Source organism: Perissodus microlepis, chromosome 12 (assembly GCF_051167445.1).
Source record: "Perissodus microlepis isolate ML-2025 ecotype Zambia chromosome 12, ASM5116744v1, whole genome shotgun sequence".
Taxonomy (NCBI): Eukaryota; Metazoa; Chordata; class Actinopteri; order Cichliformes; family Cichlidae; genus Perissodus; species Perissodus microlepis.
The window spans coordinates 13,158,063-13,177,180 of NC_140472.1; the positions used below are offsets into that span (position 1 = coordinate 13,158,063).

Sequence of the window (19,118 nt, forward strand, 5' to 3'; positions counted from 1 at the left end):
TCTAGAACAATTCTTCTTATTAAAATTAAAATGTTTATTTTGTTTATTTATTCATTTATATTTATTCTGTTATGTCCTTTATGCCAATATAGTGAAATTCTTTCTTGTTTCAGGTTAAGGAGCGTAGGATGGAGGCCTGTGCTTATGCTGCCCTCGGGGCCACCTATAGACTTGTACAGAAATATGACAAAGCCTTGGGCTACCATACCCAGGAGCTGGAAGTGTACCAAGAGCTCGGTGATGTGTCAGGAGAGTGCAAAGCCCATGGTCATCTGGCAGCTGTCTACATGGCCCTCGGGAAGTACGCGATGGCTTTCAAGAGCTACGAAGAGCAGTTAGAACTCGGTCGGAGGCTGAAGGATCCTGTTGTGGAGGCTCAGGTGTATGGAAACATGGGCATCACGAAAATGAATGTAGGGGTGATGGAGGAGGCTATTGGCTACCTTGAACAACAGCTGGCCACTTTACAGCAGCTGAGTGGAAACGAAGCAGTAATGGACCGGGGCAGGGCCTATGGTAATCTGGGAGACTGTTACGAGGCTCTCGGAGACTTCGAGGAAGCCATCAAATACTATGACCAGTATCTGTCAGTGGCTCAGAGCCTCAACCGCATGCAGGACCAGGAGAAAGCCTATAGAGGCTTAGGCAATGGACACAGGTGAGTCTAGGAATTTGTTTCAAATGTAATGTACTTTTTTGATATTATCAGAAACACTTTTTTTCTGCATTAATATCCTCTTGCTGTTACGGCAGCAGATACTTGTATCGGCTCAGTTTTAAGTACTAATGACAGTACTTTGCATATAATTTGTCTCCTTGCTCTCACAATTATGGACCACCATAGTCTAGAGACGCCTCGCTGTAGTAAACAGCACTTGGATGTGGCGCTAGCCGTTTCAGTAGCAGCAGCCTAGCGGCCCTGGCCTTATCTGTATGCAAAGTGGCTTTGGCACACAGATGTCTGAAACGGAGGGAAGCACAGTTATTTCGAGACAACCTCTTACATCTTGTGTCTCTTCGCCGTTCTATTTCTCCTCATGCCTCAAAGAGCTGATAGCAACCTGGGAGACTACACTGCAAAATAAAACACGAGAAGGCTCGCCGAAATCCTCATTTCAGAGATGATTTTCTTCTTATTGTGCGTCATCAGCATGGCACGGCAGCAATCACACACAGCAGTATTAGCCATGCATGAGTTCAGAAGGGAATAATAGACATCACACATAAACCCTTCTCATCTTCCAGCGGCTCTTAGTCAAGCAAATACATTATCACACAAGATTAATTAAGCCAAAGGCTTTTATTCTTTTAATGCACCATTTGAACCAGCAGCCAGCAATTGTTGCTGTTCCTGAGAAAGTGATAAAAGTCTGTTTGAAGGCTGTGAAGGCGAATAAAATGTTCACATGGGATGATTTCCACTCTGTCAATACATACTCGAGAGGATGGGAGCAGGTGGCCTATCTTACACGGTTAACCGTGTTTTCCTGCAAAATAGTCTGCACTTGAAATATCATATCATGCCTCAAATATTCCTCATATAGGAATACTTTCACACGCTCTTTAGTCTGTCGACATCAGCAGCTTTCAGCACCGAAATGAAAGGCAAAAATCTATATTTCATTGACTCCAATACTGAAATTATCTGGCACTTTGCAAATGAAAGTCTTCCTGCAATGTGTGCTGCACGATGCGTTCTAATAGTTCTCTGGTAAGAGAATGATATGAGATAAAACAAAGTGCTATAAATAGATTTTTGATTTTGAGTGTTGTGAACTTGAAAGGCATTTTGGGATTGTTTCAGCTTTAACTGAATCTGTCAGTGACATATTCTTCCAAATTTTCTTGCTAGGTTACATCACGTATCTCACTTCTAATCTGCTTCACACTAACAATCGCTGTTTTTTGTCTTGATCTGCAGGGCTATGGGAAATTTACAACAGGCACTTGTGTGTTTTGAGAAACGGCTAGTGGTGGCTCATGAGTTGGGCGAGTGTGGAGGCAAGGCTCAGGCCTACGGTGAACTGGGCGCGCTCCACAGCCAGCTGGGCAATTACGAGCAGGCCATCTCCTGTCTGGAGCGTCAGCTGGCCATCGCCCGTGACACCCAGGACAGACTACTGGAGGGTGACGCCAGTTGTGGTTTGGGGACTGTATATCAAGCCATGGGAGAGTACGAAACGGCCCTGCGGTGCCACCAAAGTGACCTGGAGATCGCAGAGGAAGCGGGCAGCACCACACGCCAGGCCCGCGCCTATGGCAACCTGGGCCTTACCTATGAGTCGCTAGGAAACTACGAGCGGGCGGTCGTGTTCCAAGAACAGCACCTAAGTGTGGCTGCTCAGACTAATGACTTGGCTGCCAAGACACTGGCCTATGGCAGCTTGGGGAGAACACACCACGCACTGCAAAACTACTCACAAGCTGTCATGTACCTGCAGGAAGGTGAGTGAGTCAGGGGGGAACAGGAGAGAGGATTGCCTTTGTTGCCTGAGCTGATAGGCTTAGAGTTTGTGAATTCATGAATAGGAAATGCAGAGCCTATTTGTTGCTAAGCCTTTGCCACATTTTTATTAGGCTGTGTGCATGTATATGTGTGTGAGTGTGTGTGTGTGCTTATGTGTTATAAGTGCACTAGGGAATTTTGTGTGTGTGTTATGCGTCCTTGTTGTCTTCTGAGCTGTATATGTATACCAGCATTTGTGTGTATGTCTATGCAAACCTATCAGAATGCATGCCAAGGCATTTTTCCCGTGCACCCCTAGCTGTTTTTCACACCTCTGTATCTACCTTCTCAGAGGGTTCTTTGCAGCAAGCTGCAAAAGAATCTTTTCACACCGTAGCTGTCATACTCCTGCCTCTTAACGCTTCATTGTGCCCTGCAGATTATGGCGAAATAAAAAAACTGCAGCTTGGCCTCTCAGAAATTCATTATGTCAGTGGCACCGCTCAAAGTGTTTGTTCCTGAGGATGTGATAAGTTGCATCTTTCACGGATGTGAAAGCGCCAGACTTGCCCGTGCCCACTGACAGGCACCACCCACCGTGTCACAACCCAGACCCTGTTTGAATCAATGAAGCCGGAGTTTGTGTAAGAGGACATTTGTATATTCCGCTCTGGAGTGAGTGGAATGCGGGGGAGCAAGAATAAATCTCCTCTTTCTCTCCTTTGCCGGCTGTATTCGAGTTCACTTTTTCTGCGGTGACCCATACACCCTCTGCAGGCCTGCTTGTTGAGCTTTAATGGAAACAAAGGCGACAGGCCATTCTGTCTCCACACCGTCCTCTTACTGTCCCCGCACTGTCCTTGTATTGCGCCTTGGTCTGGCTGTGAAAAAGAACAGTGCTGCCTTGACAGCCAATTATTTCTGGCCAACCTGCCCAGACCAAAAAGTTGGCATGGTTTTTTCCCCCATTTAGTTTTTCTGTTTTTTCTGCTTCCACTTCTAGTTTTTTTTATCTTCATGCTGCACTGCTTATGTTTTGTTTCTGTTTCCAAAAAAGATTAATTAGTAAGAGGGAAAAGGAAAAGCAGCTCCAAACTAGCAGATATCGTCGCCAGCATGTGACCTCCAAACCACTGCTTGTGTATCTGTATGTGTCTGCGTGTCGGATGATTATACTTTGTTGTGCAGTACATTATGCAAAGACAAGGCTGCCCGATAATAAGCTTTGGGGGTTTTTTTCTTCGTCTTACACTGTAATATTACAGAGCATTGTGCAGGACTTTCTAAATGTTAAACAAAGAATCATTACACACCGAGATGCACTTTCCAACGATTGATGCAATCAATAGTGTCATTAAATCAATGCAGTCATTGTAGCGACTAATGGAGATATTCCATGCCTGACTTATAGAATCGCTTATTAAGCAAACTAAAGGGATAACAATATTAACCTTCAAGGGCAGTTATTTGTTGGAAATGTACTGGAAGCCTCTTGTGTTTACATCATTTAATTTGCAAGTGTATTTATATGTATTCTGCACAAAACATTTTATAAGCTACACTCTAATTAATAATATTTGTGGCAAATGTTGGACGCAAAACATTTATAGGAAGACAAAATCATATGATGAACTCATCTTTGATCAAGATGGGGTCTTGATCAAAGGTCAGATACGCAACTAAACATCAGATAAGCGTTTTCGTTTCGGCCTTCACTGTGGAAAACTAGTTTTGTGACACATATAAATTCTTTCTAGGACAGGACCAACTTAGAAATTCCCTTAAAGCGTGTTCATGCTGTTAGGCTGTTGAGGGCTTGTCAAGAAGCATTTAAAACTAAATAGAGCTGGATGATATGGATCTCTGCACAACTCTAGACCAGTTATCATCATGTGCGGACCCTCTCATATTTTTGGTGCTAATATTTTATGCTATTAATATTAAATGTTGGTTGCAGTTAGTGGTGCTGAGTGCTGAGCTGGTGGCTTAAGGAGCTACAGATATTCTTTATTTTAGTTTTAATCTCCATATTATTCTACTTTGGCTTAAAATCTTTCACATTAACTACAAATATCTGTGTAAATGTCACAATAAAGCCCAGCTTTTTTTTCTATAAATCATAAATTATGATAAATTACACAAAGACTCTTTTCATCATTAGCATTTCTTATGCATCTTTGTTACACGTTATATGAGAAAATGTTGGTTGTTTATAAACACCTAACTACAGAATAATATATAAATGTAAAAATCTAATATATAATTATTGGTTTTCTTTGCAAGCTACATAGAAACCTGTTCAGTTTTAAAGACAAAGAAAATCTAACCTGTTAACCTTGGGTTTGATGTTTATATAAAACACTTTCATTTTGTTATGGCAGGTGATATTCACCAAAACATGTACACTGTTATATTTATATTTTGATGAGCAGAGTACATGTACTGATTTCTTTTGGTCAGTAATTTAAGATCCCATTTGTAATACACTTTGTGTCTTGGCTGTTAATCTAAATTTCCTCGTAGTCTTATTATTTAATCTCAAACTGGTATCTTCATAGTAATTGATTTATATTTTTTATATATAAATGCCTATATATTTACACCGATCAGGCGTAACATTATGAGCACCTGCCTAATATTGTGTTGGCCCCCCTTTTGCTGCCCAGACAGCCCTGACCTATCAAGGCATCGACTCCTGTAGACCTCTGTGTCTCAGATGTAACAAACTACGATGTTCTGTGTATTCTGACACCTTTCTATCAGAACCAGCATTAATTTTTTTAGCATTTGAACTACAATATCTCATCTGTTGGATCCCATCACATGGGGCAGCATTGGGTCCTGATCTTTATAACTGAGCCTTGGTCGCCGTGACCCCGTCGCTGGTTCACTGCTGTTCCTTCCTTTGCCCAGTTTTGATAGATGCTGACCACTGCATGCCGGGAACACCCCATAAGAGCTGCAGTTTTGGAGATGTTGTGATCCTTACTTAATTCTTACTTGCTTCCTTAAATATCCCACCCACTGAAAGGCGATGATCGCTGCATGTGGGATGATGTTGGTGCAACATTTCAGTCAGATTGGCCCACCTCTTAATGAGGAGATATGGCGCAAACAGACATATATAGCAATAGTCTGAAGTAATTATTTATTTCTACGGAATACATACAGAGTGTATGTGCTGTCAGTATTGTAACTATTGTCTTTCTTCTCCCCAAAATGTGCTTGTGTGATTTATGCCCTGTCCTAGCAGCATATCGGTGCGTTGGATATAACTTCAGCAATCCCTCCCTGCTAATCTTTGCAGCATCTCTTTGGCGATTTGTGTTCATGACATTCACAAATAACTCCATGGCACTGGCCAGCTGCGCTGAGATGAGAGAGAAGTGAGGCTCTGGACCCTCTCTTTCTGCTTCTCCTTTTTCATCCAGTACTAAACTACTCTTTGCAGTTTTTATTTGTACAATATAGTGCAACACTATCAGAGCAGTGTCCCTGGGGGAGATTGCCTGAAAAAGCGTGCTTAATCTCAAATTTTTTAATAATATCACACATACTGTCCACCGTTCCACATGCGGCCATGATCAAAGGGCCTTTTTTTGTGTGTGTGTCACATGCATGCGTGTCGGGATGTTTATTTGCAGCACAGTGCACTTGCGGCTATGCAGTGCGTGAGATGTGAATGTGGAGTCTGCATGTAAAGCTTGTTTGAAGGCAGAGGTGCGTGGGCCTCAGGGGCTGCAGAGGATCTCTCACCCAGCTGTCAAGCAGCCTTTAAAGTGTTCTCTAGTTGCTCTTCAGGGTGCAGCCAGCCACGGCCACATCCTCATGTCAGCCGCTGCTACGTGCCTGTGCCTGCGGGGTGCACCAAAGGCACGCACGGTGACAGTGACAGACACTGAATGATACAGAGCGGGAGAACAGAGGGAATGAGAGAGTTAGGGAGGGAAGGAGGAGCAGAGAGGAAGAAAGAGGATGGCAGCGGAGTGGAGGGAAAAGACAGAGATCGGCATGAGTCATAATTCACATGTATTATTTCACTGTCAGCTAGAGAATAAAGAAAACATAGGTTGGTTGACATTCAGGTTTGATCATAAAAAAAAAACTATCACAGAGCAGCTCAGAGAAAGAAAGGTATGTGTGTGCGTGCACATTTGTGCATGTGTGAGTGGGGGGGACATGAAAGACTCAGAGCTGGAGTTGAGATGAGTGAGAGGTGAGGCTGTCAGAGAATGAAAAGGATAATTTAGATCTGTTTCCTCTCTCTTACTTCAGCGCCTAATGAGCCCTAAGCAGTGCCGAGTCCCTGCAAGCACTGCCAGCACAGTGAAGATGAAACAGGTAGAGAGTTTGGAGGGGGGGCGCTCCGAGACAGAGGCACAGAGATGAGAAAATGAATAGGAGGTAGAGGGAGAGAGTAGCACAGCAGATGCATTGGGGGGAGAGGGCAGGCAGTCAGACAGTGGGAGGGTGTGTAGAAAGATAAGGATACAGAGAGAGAGGGGAGACTGTTGCAGGCTTCAAAGGCTGCCGGCTAGCGTGGCCATGGAGGAGCCATGAAGTCTATGGTTCTGTGGTGTGCTGGTCTTGCGGAATAGGCTGGCTTTTTCAGGTCACGCTCTCTGTTCTTGGCTTATCTGGTTCAGCCACAGACCGTTTTCCAGGAATGAAGAAAAAAAGCAGACAAGGGTGGCTTGGCCCATTTTCTCCTCCCCCCTGACCAAAAGCACGTCTAGACCCCTGTATCACACGAGCGGGGTGGAGAGAGCAGACTTGCAAATACGGAGCTCGTGTAAAGTGAGACCGTGCATGTGCGGTGGCCTGTTGCAAACAGCAGAATGCTTGCTGTGTATTTTGCACCTTGTGGATGATGTGTGACCCAGCGACTGTGTGTGTGTGTGGTTTTTTTTTCATTATTGTCCTCTGAGGAGTGGCATTTTCATCTCAGTAATTGGGCTGAACCAAGTGCACGGCAGGCAGGCTGAGGACACATGCTAAGATGTGACGAGTGCCTGAGAAATTGGAAGTGAAAAACAAACCAGATGATCTGACGCGGGCACATTTAGCGAACGAGCACACGTGCGCGTGCACATTCATACCTCTGCTGGCTCCCGAACAACTCTGAAGGTCTCTCAAACAAATATCACAAAGTAAACTCTGTGTGTTTGCACGTTGTCTGTTATTAGCTCATCAGTGTGTTTGCAAATATTTGGAGATGTCCTAGTGATGCGGCGTGTTTGTGTTTGCTCAGCCAGTCAATCCTGAGCATTGATTACTATGCAGACCCATTAGTGCTCTAAGAATCTCCCGCTATGGCCAAAACATGTGTGTGTGTTTTAGCCCCGGTGCGAGCAGCATCTTACAACTGAGGCCAAATATCCAAACCTGTTCGCTGTCAGAACATCAGTACCACGCTATGCTTACATCTGTTCCTCTGAAAGATACCTAAGAGTCTGTCTGCTCTGAATAATTTTTACCCTCCTCTCCCTCTCATCTGCTCCCTTCTCCTTGCCTTCTGACAGGCCTGCGGCTTGCGGAGCAGCTTGCTCGGCGTGAGGACGAGGCGAAGATCCGCCATCGTCTTGGGCTTTCTCTGTGGGCCAGTGGGAATCTGGAGGAGGCCCAACATCAGGTAAAGCATCTCCTGCTCACTCCTCTTCTGGTTATGGATCACCTTGACTCAGACCTCTCATTTCCTTCTCTCCTCACCTCCTCTCTCCTCTCCCTTCCATCTGGGCTCCTTCGACCTCTGGTAGTTAAGGCTGACCGCCAGTAAGCCCACATCTGTCGGCTTTGAGGTTGGCAAGGATTAGAAATGAGAGGTGGAAGTACTTGTCTTAAACACATGGGGAAATATAAGTTTTCAGCAATGCCTTCGAAGTAAAAAAAAAAAAAAAGAGCCATGAGGACAGAGAGAACAACAGGAGGAAAGAAAAAAAGGCGAGGTGGCTGTAGAGCTAGAGCATTGCTGCTGGCAGTATGCTATGGAGTCTGTTGAGCTGGTAAATGCTGTCATCTCAGCAGACAGGCGACAGATGAGTGAATATTTTTTTGTATCTGCGTGCATGGTCTCAGGATCCCCCAAGCCTCTGCATCACACACACATTCACTCCTCTTCAGCCCACTGCCCACCTAGCAAGCATGGAATATCCCCTTAACATCTCTCTTTGCAGTCTGTCCACACACCACAGCTCACTAGTTGATATATACATATATATACTTTTTTTCCCCCCTTTCTTTGGCTTGTGTATCCACATGCAAGTTTGTGAACAGTCAGTCAGCAGCGGTGGCTGTCACGTGTGTCTGTGGGGATGTTTTTTAGCTGCTTTCATTTTTAAAATCTAGTCCAAGACTCTTTTTTTTTTCTTTCCCTTTTTTTTTTGTTATGACACACGCGCACAACTTACATTTATTCGACCCACATAGCTTTTGTTTTTCGGTCGGCCCTGCATCATACTTTTTCAAAAAAGTATTTTTGTCTGTTTGCAATTATCTGCAACAAGAGCTGAGAATGAAAGACTGAACCAAGGTGATGGCTAGAGCAGGGGCTGAGTGCTTGTGACTCATATTGAGGAATTTGTGTTCAATTAAAGCAAAATATTGTTCTAACAAGCCAATGCAACATATTTTCCACTGCATGTTTGCTTTCCAGCTTAATGCTTCACCTTCAAGACTCTAATAGTCCATGCTAACATTGTGTTGTCCTTGTTGCAATTAACTGCAATCCAGTCGTTTGCATACATACAGTACACCACAGCTATGTTGAATGTTTTTCTGCCTGTCAGCTTGTAGCTCCTGCAGTGACTTGGTGGTTGGAAAGGACGCTGTTGTCCTCAGAGTATAGATGAAATGGTTATTCATGAGCTGGCCTGTCGCTACAGCTGACCTTGGTAAACACTCTGACCCACTTTATACTGCTATTTTAAAGGCTTGTATTTAAATTTATAAAGCGTTCATAGGTGTAGATTAAGAGTACTTGACCTCATGTTCCTCATTTCTCTCTATCTGCGCACCGAATTGTATTTTAGCACCCTAGCTGTGATCCCGGTGCTCGTACTGGCACACAGATTGACGTGTCCTGATTCTAATCAGGTATTTGAACAGTGCTTGCTCTCGCTAAGAAGCATTCATATCTCGGCAAACGTGAATCGATACATTTGTGCCTGCTTAAAAAATAAAAAATAAAAAAATCAGCAGTCTACAGTCGATTAAGCCTTTACCTCTGATATCATCTTCCACAGGGGGATGAGAGCTCCCCGGGGAGTTTATTTTAGAAAAATCATTCGAGGTATGTGTGCATTCAAGTCTGCTCACGTTTACTGATACAGTGTGACACTGACATTCACTTAACATGTCAGATAAAAGCCATGTTAGTGTGTCAGTAAAACAAGTGAGCGCTATCTGAATAGGTAGCGGCCTGAGAATGCCGCAGATTTTACTGCAAATGTGTCGCGGCAAAAAAGACACTATAGATGCAGTGCATCTATAGTGTCCACACACACACACACACACACACACACACACACACACACACACACACACACACACACACACACACACTTTCATCTGTGCCAGTAGGGGTGAAGACAGAGGAAAGGCGCTGTGAGAAATTAGTTACACTCTTAAAGGGATATCTGCAGGCCTAACAGATGAAACTAGCACTGCAGCAATCAGCCCACAGCCCTATCAGCAAAATCAGCCTGAGACTAGCGACTCCTTCTACTAGGACTAATGCAGCAGAACTCACAGATTCTCTACTCTCCCCCCTACACTCCCTCTGACACACTTTCCTCTTTGACCTTGGGATATGCCTGACGAGCTAGATTCTATGCCTATGTACTCACCAGGAATCCACACACACTTTCTCCCTTTCCTTCCTCTTGTCAAAGCCACAGGGTTGATAAAATCCATTTAATCCATACCAACAACCCTTTTTCCACTGCAGAGCTCTTTGTCTTGCGTGTACTATGGTCGAGCAGCAAGAGTGTTTTACCCTCTCTGCTGGCCCCAGACTCCTGGAGAGTCACTCTATAGCAGTCCCAGTTATTCTACAGGGCTGCTATATAGGTGCAGAAATAGGAAATCAATAAAAGGCTCCCATGAATCAGCACTCTTGGCCGGTTCTGCTTGGCCAGTGTGCAACAGTCCTTGCCGCCCCACCTTTTCATTGTCTCGCCTTATTCTTTCAATCCGGTGTCTGGCCCTGAATTGAAAGATCCAACAACACAGACGGGCCTATTGAATTCACAAAGCATTTATTTTCCTGAACCGTGTTTGTCTAAGATGCTCAGGGTAATGGTTTAGCTGTTCGCAGCCCTTTCTGGGCAAATGAGAGCTGAGGAGAGGTTTACCTGTGTTTAATGGTTATTCATCAAGCTACATTACAGTACTTTATTCTGCTGTGAGAGAGAAAAGAAGAAAGGAGGCTGATCAGTGATAACCTGTGAGGTGGAATGCTACCATCTAGTGGCCATGTTCATTTTCTATCCTCTAAGGCCTAATCATGCCCAATTTAGTAAGATGCAGACATATTTATCCAACATGTCTTTCTCATAGAATCCCAACTGCCTTCCTTTTTTTAAACACAGTTTATTCATTTAAACTTAATTTCCAGAAAAGGTATTTTGCTGCAACGCCTTGCTGTTTCGGGGTCATCATTGACTGTGCCGATGACTATTTCTTGTTATGTTTTTGTACACTATTCTTGTCTGGTAAATGAGCAATCCAGGAATGTCTGAGCGCATTTTTGCCGTTATTTATCCTCAGCTTTACCGAGCATCAGCGCTGTTTGAGACCATCCGCCACGAAGCCCAACACAGCACAGATTACAAGCTTTCTCTGTTTGACCTGCAAACCTCCTGCTACCAGGCTCTCCAAAGGGTCCTTGTCAGCCTCGGTACGTCAACACACTTTACTCACACTCTCAGTACTGCACGCTGTTATGACTTGTTTTTGCTTTTACCTCTGTGTGCACATGAACGATTTTAGACTTCATCCGCTAATCAAAGCTGACCTCTGAACTCCGCAGGCCACCACGACGAGGCCCTGGCAGTGGCAGAGAGGGGTCGTACAAGAGCCTTTGCTGATCTCTTGGTGGAGAGGCAGACGGGCCAGCAGGAGTCGGATCCATACACGCCGGTAACAGTGGAGCACATCTTGGATACCGTGAACAGCCAGAGGGCTTTGGTGCTTTATTTTTCTATGGCTGCTGGTTACCTGTACAGCTGGCTGCTGGCTCCAGGAGCAGGTAGGTTTGGACTCTAGCTGAAAACTTTTTAATGAGTTGCTGAAATCCTATCATGTCTGTCTGACTACTGCTCTCCTGAATCTCTTTGTTTTACTTTGTTCTTTTATTCAAAACATTTAAATGCGTGTACTTCCAATGCTACATTTTGGGTTTTTTTTTTTACTTTAATAGCCTGAAATGTGGCAAAAGCACAGAAAATGACTATTAAAAAATGGCTTAGACATTTTGAAGTGGCACAATTTGTACAAAGGCGATCAATAATATGAAATTATTCTGTCTGTACAGAAGCTGCTTGGTTTAAAGCAAAAGCAGCCCCACGCTCACGCTTGCTTGTTCAAATTAAAGCAGATAAAAGGCCCAGAGGCTAGAGGCTTGTTTTGCACTGCAGGGGTAGGAAGGCCAGCTTTAACACTGAGCGACAGTGCCACCTGCCACTCCACTGCTAGGATTTGCCCCCCTGCCTCGCTTTTCACCCCCAGAAGGCATCTGCCTGTGAACTATGCTAATTGATTGTGTCACCGATAACGACACAGCCAAAACACCAGTGGTGTCATCTTCACACGTGTCAACAGCAAAACACTTTGCTGTTACAACAAGTCTTCTCTGCTTTTGTGTTTCATGTTTGCTTTTGTTTTCATCCGTTTTCTTGATATCGCTTTGTCCTGGCACTTCTTTATACACTCCTAAATCTTTCTCTCTTTTGTTTACACTCTGAGTAGCGCTGATGCTAGTGCAGCCCCTTTTGTTTGGCTTGTAAAATTCCAGTTGTACAAAGAAAAAAAGGGCGAATAAGCTACGGTGCATGTCGCCCGACTGCTGTGGCTGCCCTACTGCTGGCTTTGCTTTGACTCTCGTGTGAAGAGAGGAAATGAGAGCCGTGACCCATGTTCCAAGGCACAAGAGCCTGAACATTTGATCAAATCCAGCTCCCAGGCAACCAGATGAACTTGACCTCCAAGCACTAGTCATAAGGAGGGGAGGAACACTACAGGGACCGGAGTACATCTTCAAAGCATCGAATATTGCCCCAGGCTAAGAGGGAGCCACTTGCTCACTAATCGCCTGTCTGTCACTTCCTGGCATTCCCTGGCATCCAGCTGGTACACAAACATGTCCAGCTCTAAAGAGTCTGCAGTCAATGAATGGGGCTCCTAATGTCATGCTGTAATTACTCCACTAGTGTACATTCTGGCCCGAATGTGCATGCACGTGCATATTCACCGGAATCGCTTTACCCGTCTATTTAAACACATTTAATACAAAATGGTGAAACACACTGACACACCCACAAACCAGACACACACAAACAGCCCGTACTCGCCCGATGTGCTCTTCCCCACCTGCTTGAAACTTAGCTGAGCTCTCGCGGCAGGCACCAGATGGCACGGGCAGCCTACTCTTATCTTTTATTGAACAATATTTGTTTTATTCATTTTGCTCCGCAGATGCACTGCTGCACGTGCCCTCACTCACAGCTCTCAGTTGAAATAATCCAATATTGCCACCGTCGAGAGCGAGTAATAGGAACATATTAAAAAAAAAAAAAAAAAAGGAAAGAGAGAGAGGGTGGAAAATAGCCGCTTTCATTTGTTTTGTCATTACACTTCATAACCACCTGAAAGCAGCCAGTCATATTTACCCTTCCCTCCTTTCTCTCTCTCACTCTCTCCACAGGCATCCTGAAGTTTCATGAGGTGTACCTGGGCGAGGGCGTAGCCGAAGGGGGGTCGGAATTCCAAGAGGGAGGTGTCGGCGGAGTGGTCAGTGGCTCCTCGTTGGAGCAGCACATCGCCAGTGCCCGTGAGGCTCTGGGGGTAGAGTCTTATTATAGCAGGTGAGGTGTAACAATGAAATGAAAACTCTATTTAGTTAGCTCATAATCTGTGTCACTTCCTTTTCCCTCTTTAATAACTCACTTTGTTGATTATGGCTTAGCGTACACTCGTCGCACATGTATTTGTTTTAGTTTCCCTTAAACAGAGCCACATTTTAGGTAGATTAAGTAAATGAATTGCACAAAGCTGATTTACCAAGTCGACATACTGCAAATTGTGCAAATTGTGTTGCATGTCATGCTGGAAAAAAAAGCATGTCTTATTTTGCACCCGATGTTGTTGAGATAGTTGCCGCTAGCAGTCTTCATTTATTTGTAATGAGAGGGGGAGAAGTTATCAGAACAAGTGCATAATTGGCACGGGTGGATGGCTCAAAGCTGTGAGTCCAGTGCCAAAACTTTGGCTCTGTCCCGTAGCTCTACCTTCAGTCCTCGTCCTGCATGTTGTCCTCAATAATACTGGTATTAAACTAAACTGACTAAACTGAGCTTAATGTAGAGTGTTAGATGGAGAAGGAGAATTCAGGTACTAGATTCATGCAAGGGTGTGTCTTCTTTTATGAACAGCCACGGTAATTTTTGCACTGAGCTGATGGGGTTTGCAGTGTTTCAGGCTTGTAATCGCTGTGTGCTTTCACAGCTTTTACATGCCTTATTGAAATGTCTGTGAAAACAAAGCTATTAACAGAACTGTGTTGACGTATTAGATTAATGTATGAATGTTACTATGTCTAATAATGACTTTATTAAATATCTAAAGCCTGACAGCCTGCAGAAAAAAAGTCAAGAGCAATGTGTGCATTTACGCACACGGCGCAGTATTATTAACATCATTAACACAGACGGCTCGGGAACTGGTGCTGAATAATTTCTTCTGCTCTTTTACGCGTGGGACAGGTGAGTTGTTAAACACATATTTCAGATTTATACGGTGGATGAGTTTGTAATAAATCCTCCACTTCAGTCCTCAGGACCACACACAGTCGCCAGCAATGTCTGTCACAAGAGTTCAGCCTTATATCAAAACATTTTCATTCTTCTTCCGCCTCTCAGTTATCTGAATTGCCACACTGTTTTCAGAGAGAAACACGCATAAAACCTGCTTTTTATGTTATTATTGTTAGTTTTTGTTAGTACGTTACTTCTGTCTTCACCCACCCTCAGCTGGTGTGTTCGTTTTCCTAAGCTTGGTCGTTACTGAAATGAACTGGTGTGATCTTTGTTTTTAAATTAGCACACTGTTAGAAGATCACCTGCAAATCTTTCCGCAGCTCTTGTGAGGCCTGTTCAACACCATCAATTCATCCTGTGCATTTCTGGCTACTTTTACGCACAGTTTTTTAATCTATCAGTAACAGAGTACCGGTCATCACCTCAGTTATAAGGAATAATACTCACAGCCTCAATATAAGCAATCTCAAATGTCAGCAAATTCCTAGAGGGACGTGACGGGAATGTGCAAAGAAGCTTCCCTCTAGTTTTCCATCAAGTCAGTTATGATAGTTTCAGCAAACTCCCTCCAGGAATTTGCTGACATTTGTGACTCCTTATATTGATGCTATTAATATAATTTCCTACACTAAAGCGATAAAGTAAGATTGCTGAAACTATTGTAATTGATCTGAGGGAATGTGGTAAAACTACGGGGACAAACATCTTTGCACCCAAAAAATACTCTCCACAACAAAGTGCAGGGATACACGAGGTTAAAAGAAAAATCCCAGCATTTTACCACATATAAAACACTGGGTCATGACCACATGGTAATTAACATGTAATGCACCAGAACAAGCATAAGTAGGTTATAAAGATTCCCCTCAGCAGTCTAAATCAGGCCTTAGCAGAAGAAGGGTTGTTTTATTGTGAGTGTGTGTGTAAAAGAGTGTGATGCTTCCTGTGATGACAGACATCCACTACCTGCTTAAAGGGCTTTGCTCTCCCCCCCAGTGGGAATAAATGAGATGGAATAATGGCTCTTGATATAGCTCGAGGTGTTGAATCCACCTAACAAACAGCCAGTCTGACAACCAAAGGAAAAGAGAAGGTGGTTACTGTAACCTTAAGGAAGAATGGGGAGGAAGGTTCAGAGGAGACGCTAAAATCAGTGAGCCAAAAGTCAAAGAAGAGGCTGGTAGTGAATAGAGATCTAACACACAACAGGGGATGTAGTCATATGTGTAGGGCATGTAAAGTGTTCTGAGATGTATCAAAAGTTCAAATCACCCATTGACATCCTTGGAGCTACACTGTACTTGACATTTGCCATGTTTCTCTAGTTGGAGTTTGATCCATAGTGACCAGCTGCTCCACCCAGTGCCAGTCTCTTCCACCCCTAGCAGTCTGGCCCTCCTGCCCCATTACCAGCTCATTTACTTCTCCAATGGGAAGTTGCATACACACCACTGCGCCTGGATGGGCACCATATGGCCCCACTTACCAGCCCATTCAGTCTCCAGAGTGCAGAGAAAGGGAGGCAGCACTCTGAAATGAGTGTCTACAGAATGAATGGGATGGAGAAAAATGGAGAGGAGCATATGTGTGTGAAAGACAGGATAATAAAGAGAGCGGAAGACACAGCTTTTGTGATAGTCGAAATCTGCGTATTAACATGTGGAATCTCTCCATCTTTTTGAAAATCCAGTCTGAATAGGTCTGTTACCATGTACATTCCCGGAGAGCGAATCTCATTGTGAGCCACGTACTGTGGCTTTAAGAATTGCAGTGGTAGGTGCACAAGGCAATCAGAGATCCCATGGTGGTTCCAAGAAGTTCATACAGCTGCTGTGAGATACTCTAAGAGTTGCATGATATCAAAGGAGAGGTTCACGCATGAAGGGCGAGATGAGAGAGTGGCGGCGAGCTAGTGATTGGGGGGGGATGACACCCCCGCGACTGGATCAGCATTACTGGCATTATATTGAAAGGATTACAATCAGGCTGTTGGATCCAGGCTGAAAAAAAGAGGCCAAGTGTGTGAGGGTTGAACGGTGTGTGTTTTTTGGCAGATCAGAAGTGTCTGTGTGTGTGTGTGTTTCTGTGAGTACTTGATTTATCCGCAGCGAAACAATATAAGAGTGTATTGTCTGCTGTGCTCACATGCTTTTTTTCTCTTGGCAACATTTCTGTGGCCTTGGAGGCCTCTCACTCCATCTCTTTCTCTCTTTCAGAGGGTGCTCGAGCAGTGAGACTGAGAGTGAGGCGGGAGATTTGTTGGATCAACAATTTGAGGAGCTCAACAACAAGCTTAACTCCGTCACTGATCCAACGGGCTTCCTGCGCATGGTGTCCAGAAACAACCTGTTCAACAGGTAGGGGGGTTTTGATGCACATCACCTCAATGTTCCTTGGCTGTTAATGAGTGGCAGTGTTAACCACCAAATGCTACTTAGACCCACTTTTGCACAAAGAAGAAGATTAAAAGTCTCTGCTCGAGTAAGGAGATTCGTGGGTATTGTGGCTCATCTGTGAAAGGAGTCTTTTCTCCATTGTTTAGCCAGCGCAGAGGCAGCATGTGAATCCTCCTTATTAAATAGACTGAGTAAAGCCAAAGCTGCTAAAGCCCTTATCAACTGTCTACTCTGATGGAAGCCCTGTGTGTGCGTGAATGTGGTCACATGTGCGTGTGACTGTTTGCCAGGCGCAGACATGGAGATGAATGTGGTTTTAAAATGTTTGCCATGTCTGTGTTTGTTATGCAGATTTATGAGATTTTAGTGAGAGCGCCACTGGCTTGTTCACAGCGTTATTTATTGACACTATGCAGAGTATTCATTTACATTGGGCTGATTGGTAAGGTATACCGACAATGTGCGTGCATGTGTGTGCATACTTGTGTGTCTGGGTCATATTTCCCCTGTCCTCGTCCACAGTTGAGCTGTTCTTTGATGAGAGGGTAATTCCAGCTTTAATTGAGTCTTGGTGCTCATTAAGCCCCTTTAATGGGCTGCCGGTAATAATCCCCTCATTCTTTTGGGCCTTTAAAAAAAAATCTGAATTATAAAGCTCATCATGCTTAGGAGCCTGTCGTCTGTCACAATACCAAAAGCAAGAGAAAATTGAGAAAACCTCTTTGTCCTCCATACATCTTGAGGTTTGGTGTCAGATAATCTGTGTGTTATTCAAGAGCTCTTTTTGAATTCACTTTCTCCTGCTATTTTTCCTTACATGTTTAGGCTATTACCATTTAATGGAATGAATTTATACGAATACTTCAGGATTTTGATATTTATGTGTTACAAAGAGAAAGGATACGTTTATTTCAAAAAGAAACCTTAATTGAATAACATTTAAATTAAAATAGGTACAGAGCACTGAGATCTCGTCTTCAGTACGGAGCTTGGAAGGATTACTGTGGGAAAGTGATAATGAAAGTCTCTTTGTGTCTTCGTTGTGTAACTTGATGAGATTGTTTAATGATCTTGCAGTTCTCTGTAAAATTCTGCCAAAAGGATGATGCAAGGTTTATTTTATCAGCAGTACAAAGACAGCTAATATAATAAGCTTAGAGGTAGGGTAATTATTTTTTAGGTTATTAAATAGAAAAAAAGAATATTGTATTCATAGTTATACATGAATTCGTGTGTAATTACATGCTCTAACAAAATCATGCGTTCTCGTAAACTTAGAATTAATCGTTAAAGATACACAAACTGGAGCAAGTGTCAGTTTGTTGAAGCCGCCGTGTTGCCCTGTCACGTTGTCATGTCATGGCTATTTCACCAGCCTCATACGCAGCACACCTTATACGTAACTTTGAATTTAAAGATCACCAATAGCTCTTTCCAACTATATTCGACCATTTAACATTTGTACATGTATATTTTCATCATCTCTTTCTCATAGTGTCTTTCTCCTCCTCCTTTTCACCTCATCCTCCTCCTCCTTATCTCAAGCTTCATCTCCTGAACAGAAGCTAGGGCTGTAACACACAAAAATTTGAATAAACGTGTGTATTTATTCATGCAGTTAAATATTGTCACCGGGTAATTAGATGCCAATGTTAGGCTTGAATGTCCTAAAAATAAACCTTTAAAAATATCGTCTCACACATTTCCTGAGTTCATTTGCAAGGTGTCCGAGCCCAGCAATGTTGGATCCGCTTCAAATGAAGTTCCCCTAACGCTGGCTAACAGCAGCTAACAGTGGCAAAAGATCAGCTCTTAAGTTCAGGATATCATCAACAATTCGTCTCAGTGTCACTGACATGAGACAGGAGTGAGACCCAGCCTTCATTCACAAAGTCTGACAGCCTCTTCCAGAATACATAGACATGCATATTGATAGCTGAGGTAAACAGCAGATTGACAGCCCACACTCACAGATGAACGACATCCAGAGTTCTTTATCCTACATTGGCCACCGTAGCCAGGGTTACACACCTGAATTTGGATGGATAACAAAACAGAGCCCAGTTGCCTGCAAGCTGCAATCCACTGACATCTAGTGGTGAGATTTCACACACTGCACCTTTAAATGTATACTAGAGGATGATTTATTTATCTCTGATTACCACGCAGATGACACTTAAAGACCCGTCTTTCACTTACAGCCACTGAATGCAATCTTCACGTTCAGCCCTTCTACAGCTCCCA

General features: G+C 43.7%; 1 protein-coding gene across 3 annotated transcripts in view; it reads left to right on the forward strand.

Moving 5' to 3' along the window:
• The window catches only part of LOC146375909 (tetratricopeptide repeat protein 28-like), a 182,463-nt gene that overhangs the window by 154,970 nt on the left and 8,375 nt on the right, over nucleotides 1-19,118 (forward strand). For all 3 annotated transcript variants that reach the window (XM_084945428.1, XM_084945430.1, XM_084945431.1), the window contains 7 exons: nucleotides 114-658; nucleotides 1,922-2,445; nucleotides 7,969-8,078; nucleotides 11,213-11,342; nucleotides 11,475-11,693; nucleotides 13,368-13,527; nucleotides 16,695-16,835. In XM_084945428.1, the coding sequence (XP_084801554.1) occupies nucleotides 114-658; nucleotides 1,922-2,445; nucleotides 7,969-8,078; nucleotides 11,213-11,342; nucleotides 11,475-11,693; nucleotides 13,368-13,527; nucleotides 16,695-16,835 (1,829 nt within the window). The remainder of the gene's footprint in view (nucleotides 1-113; nucleotides 659-1,921; nucleotides 2,446-7,968; nucleotides 8,079-11,212; nucleotides 11,343-11,474; nucleotides 11,694-13,367; nucleotides 13,528-16,694; nucleotides 16,836-19,118) is intronic.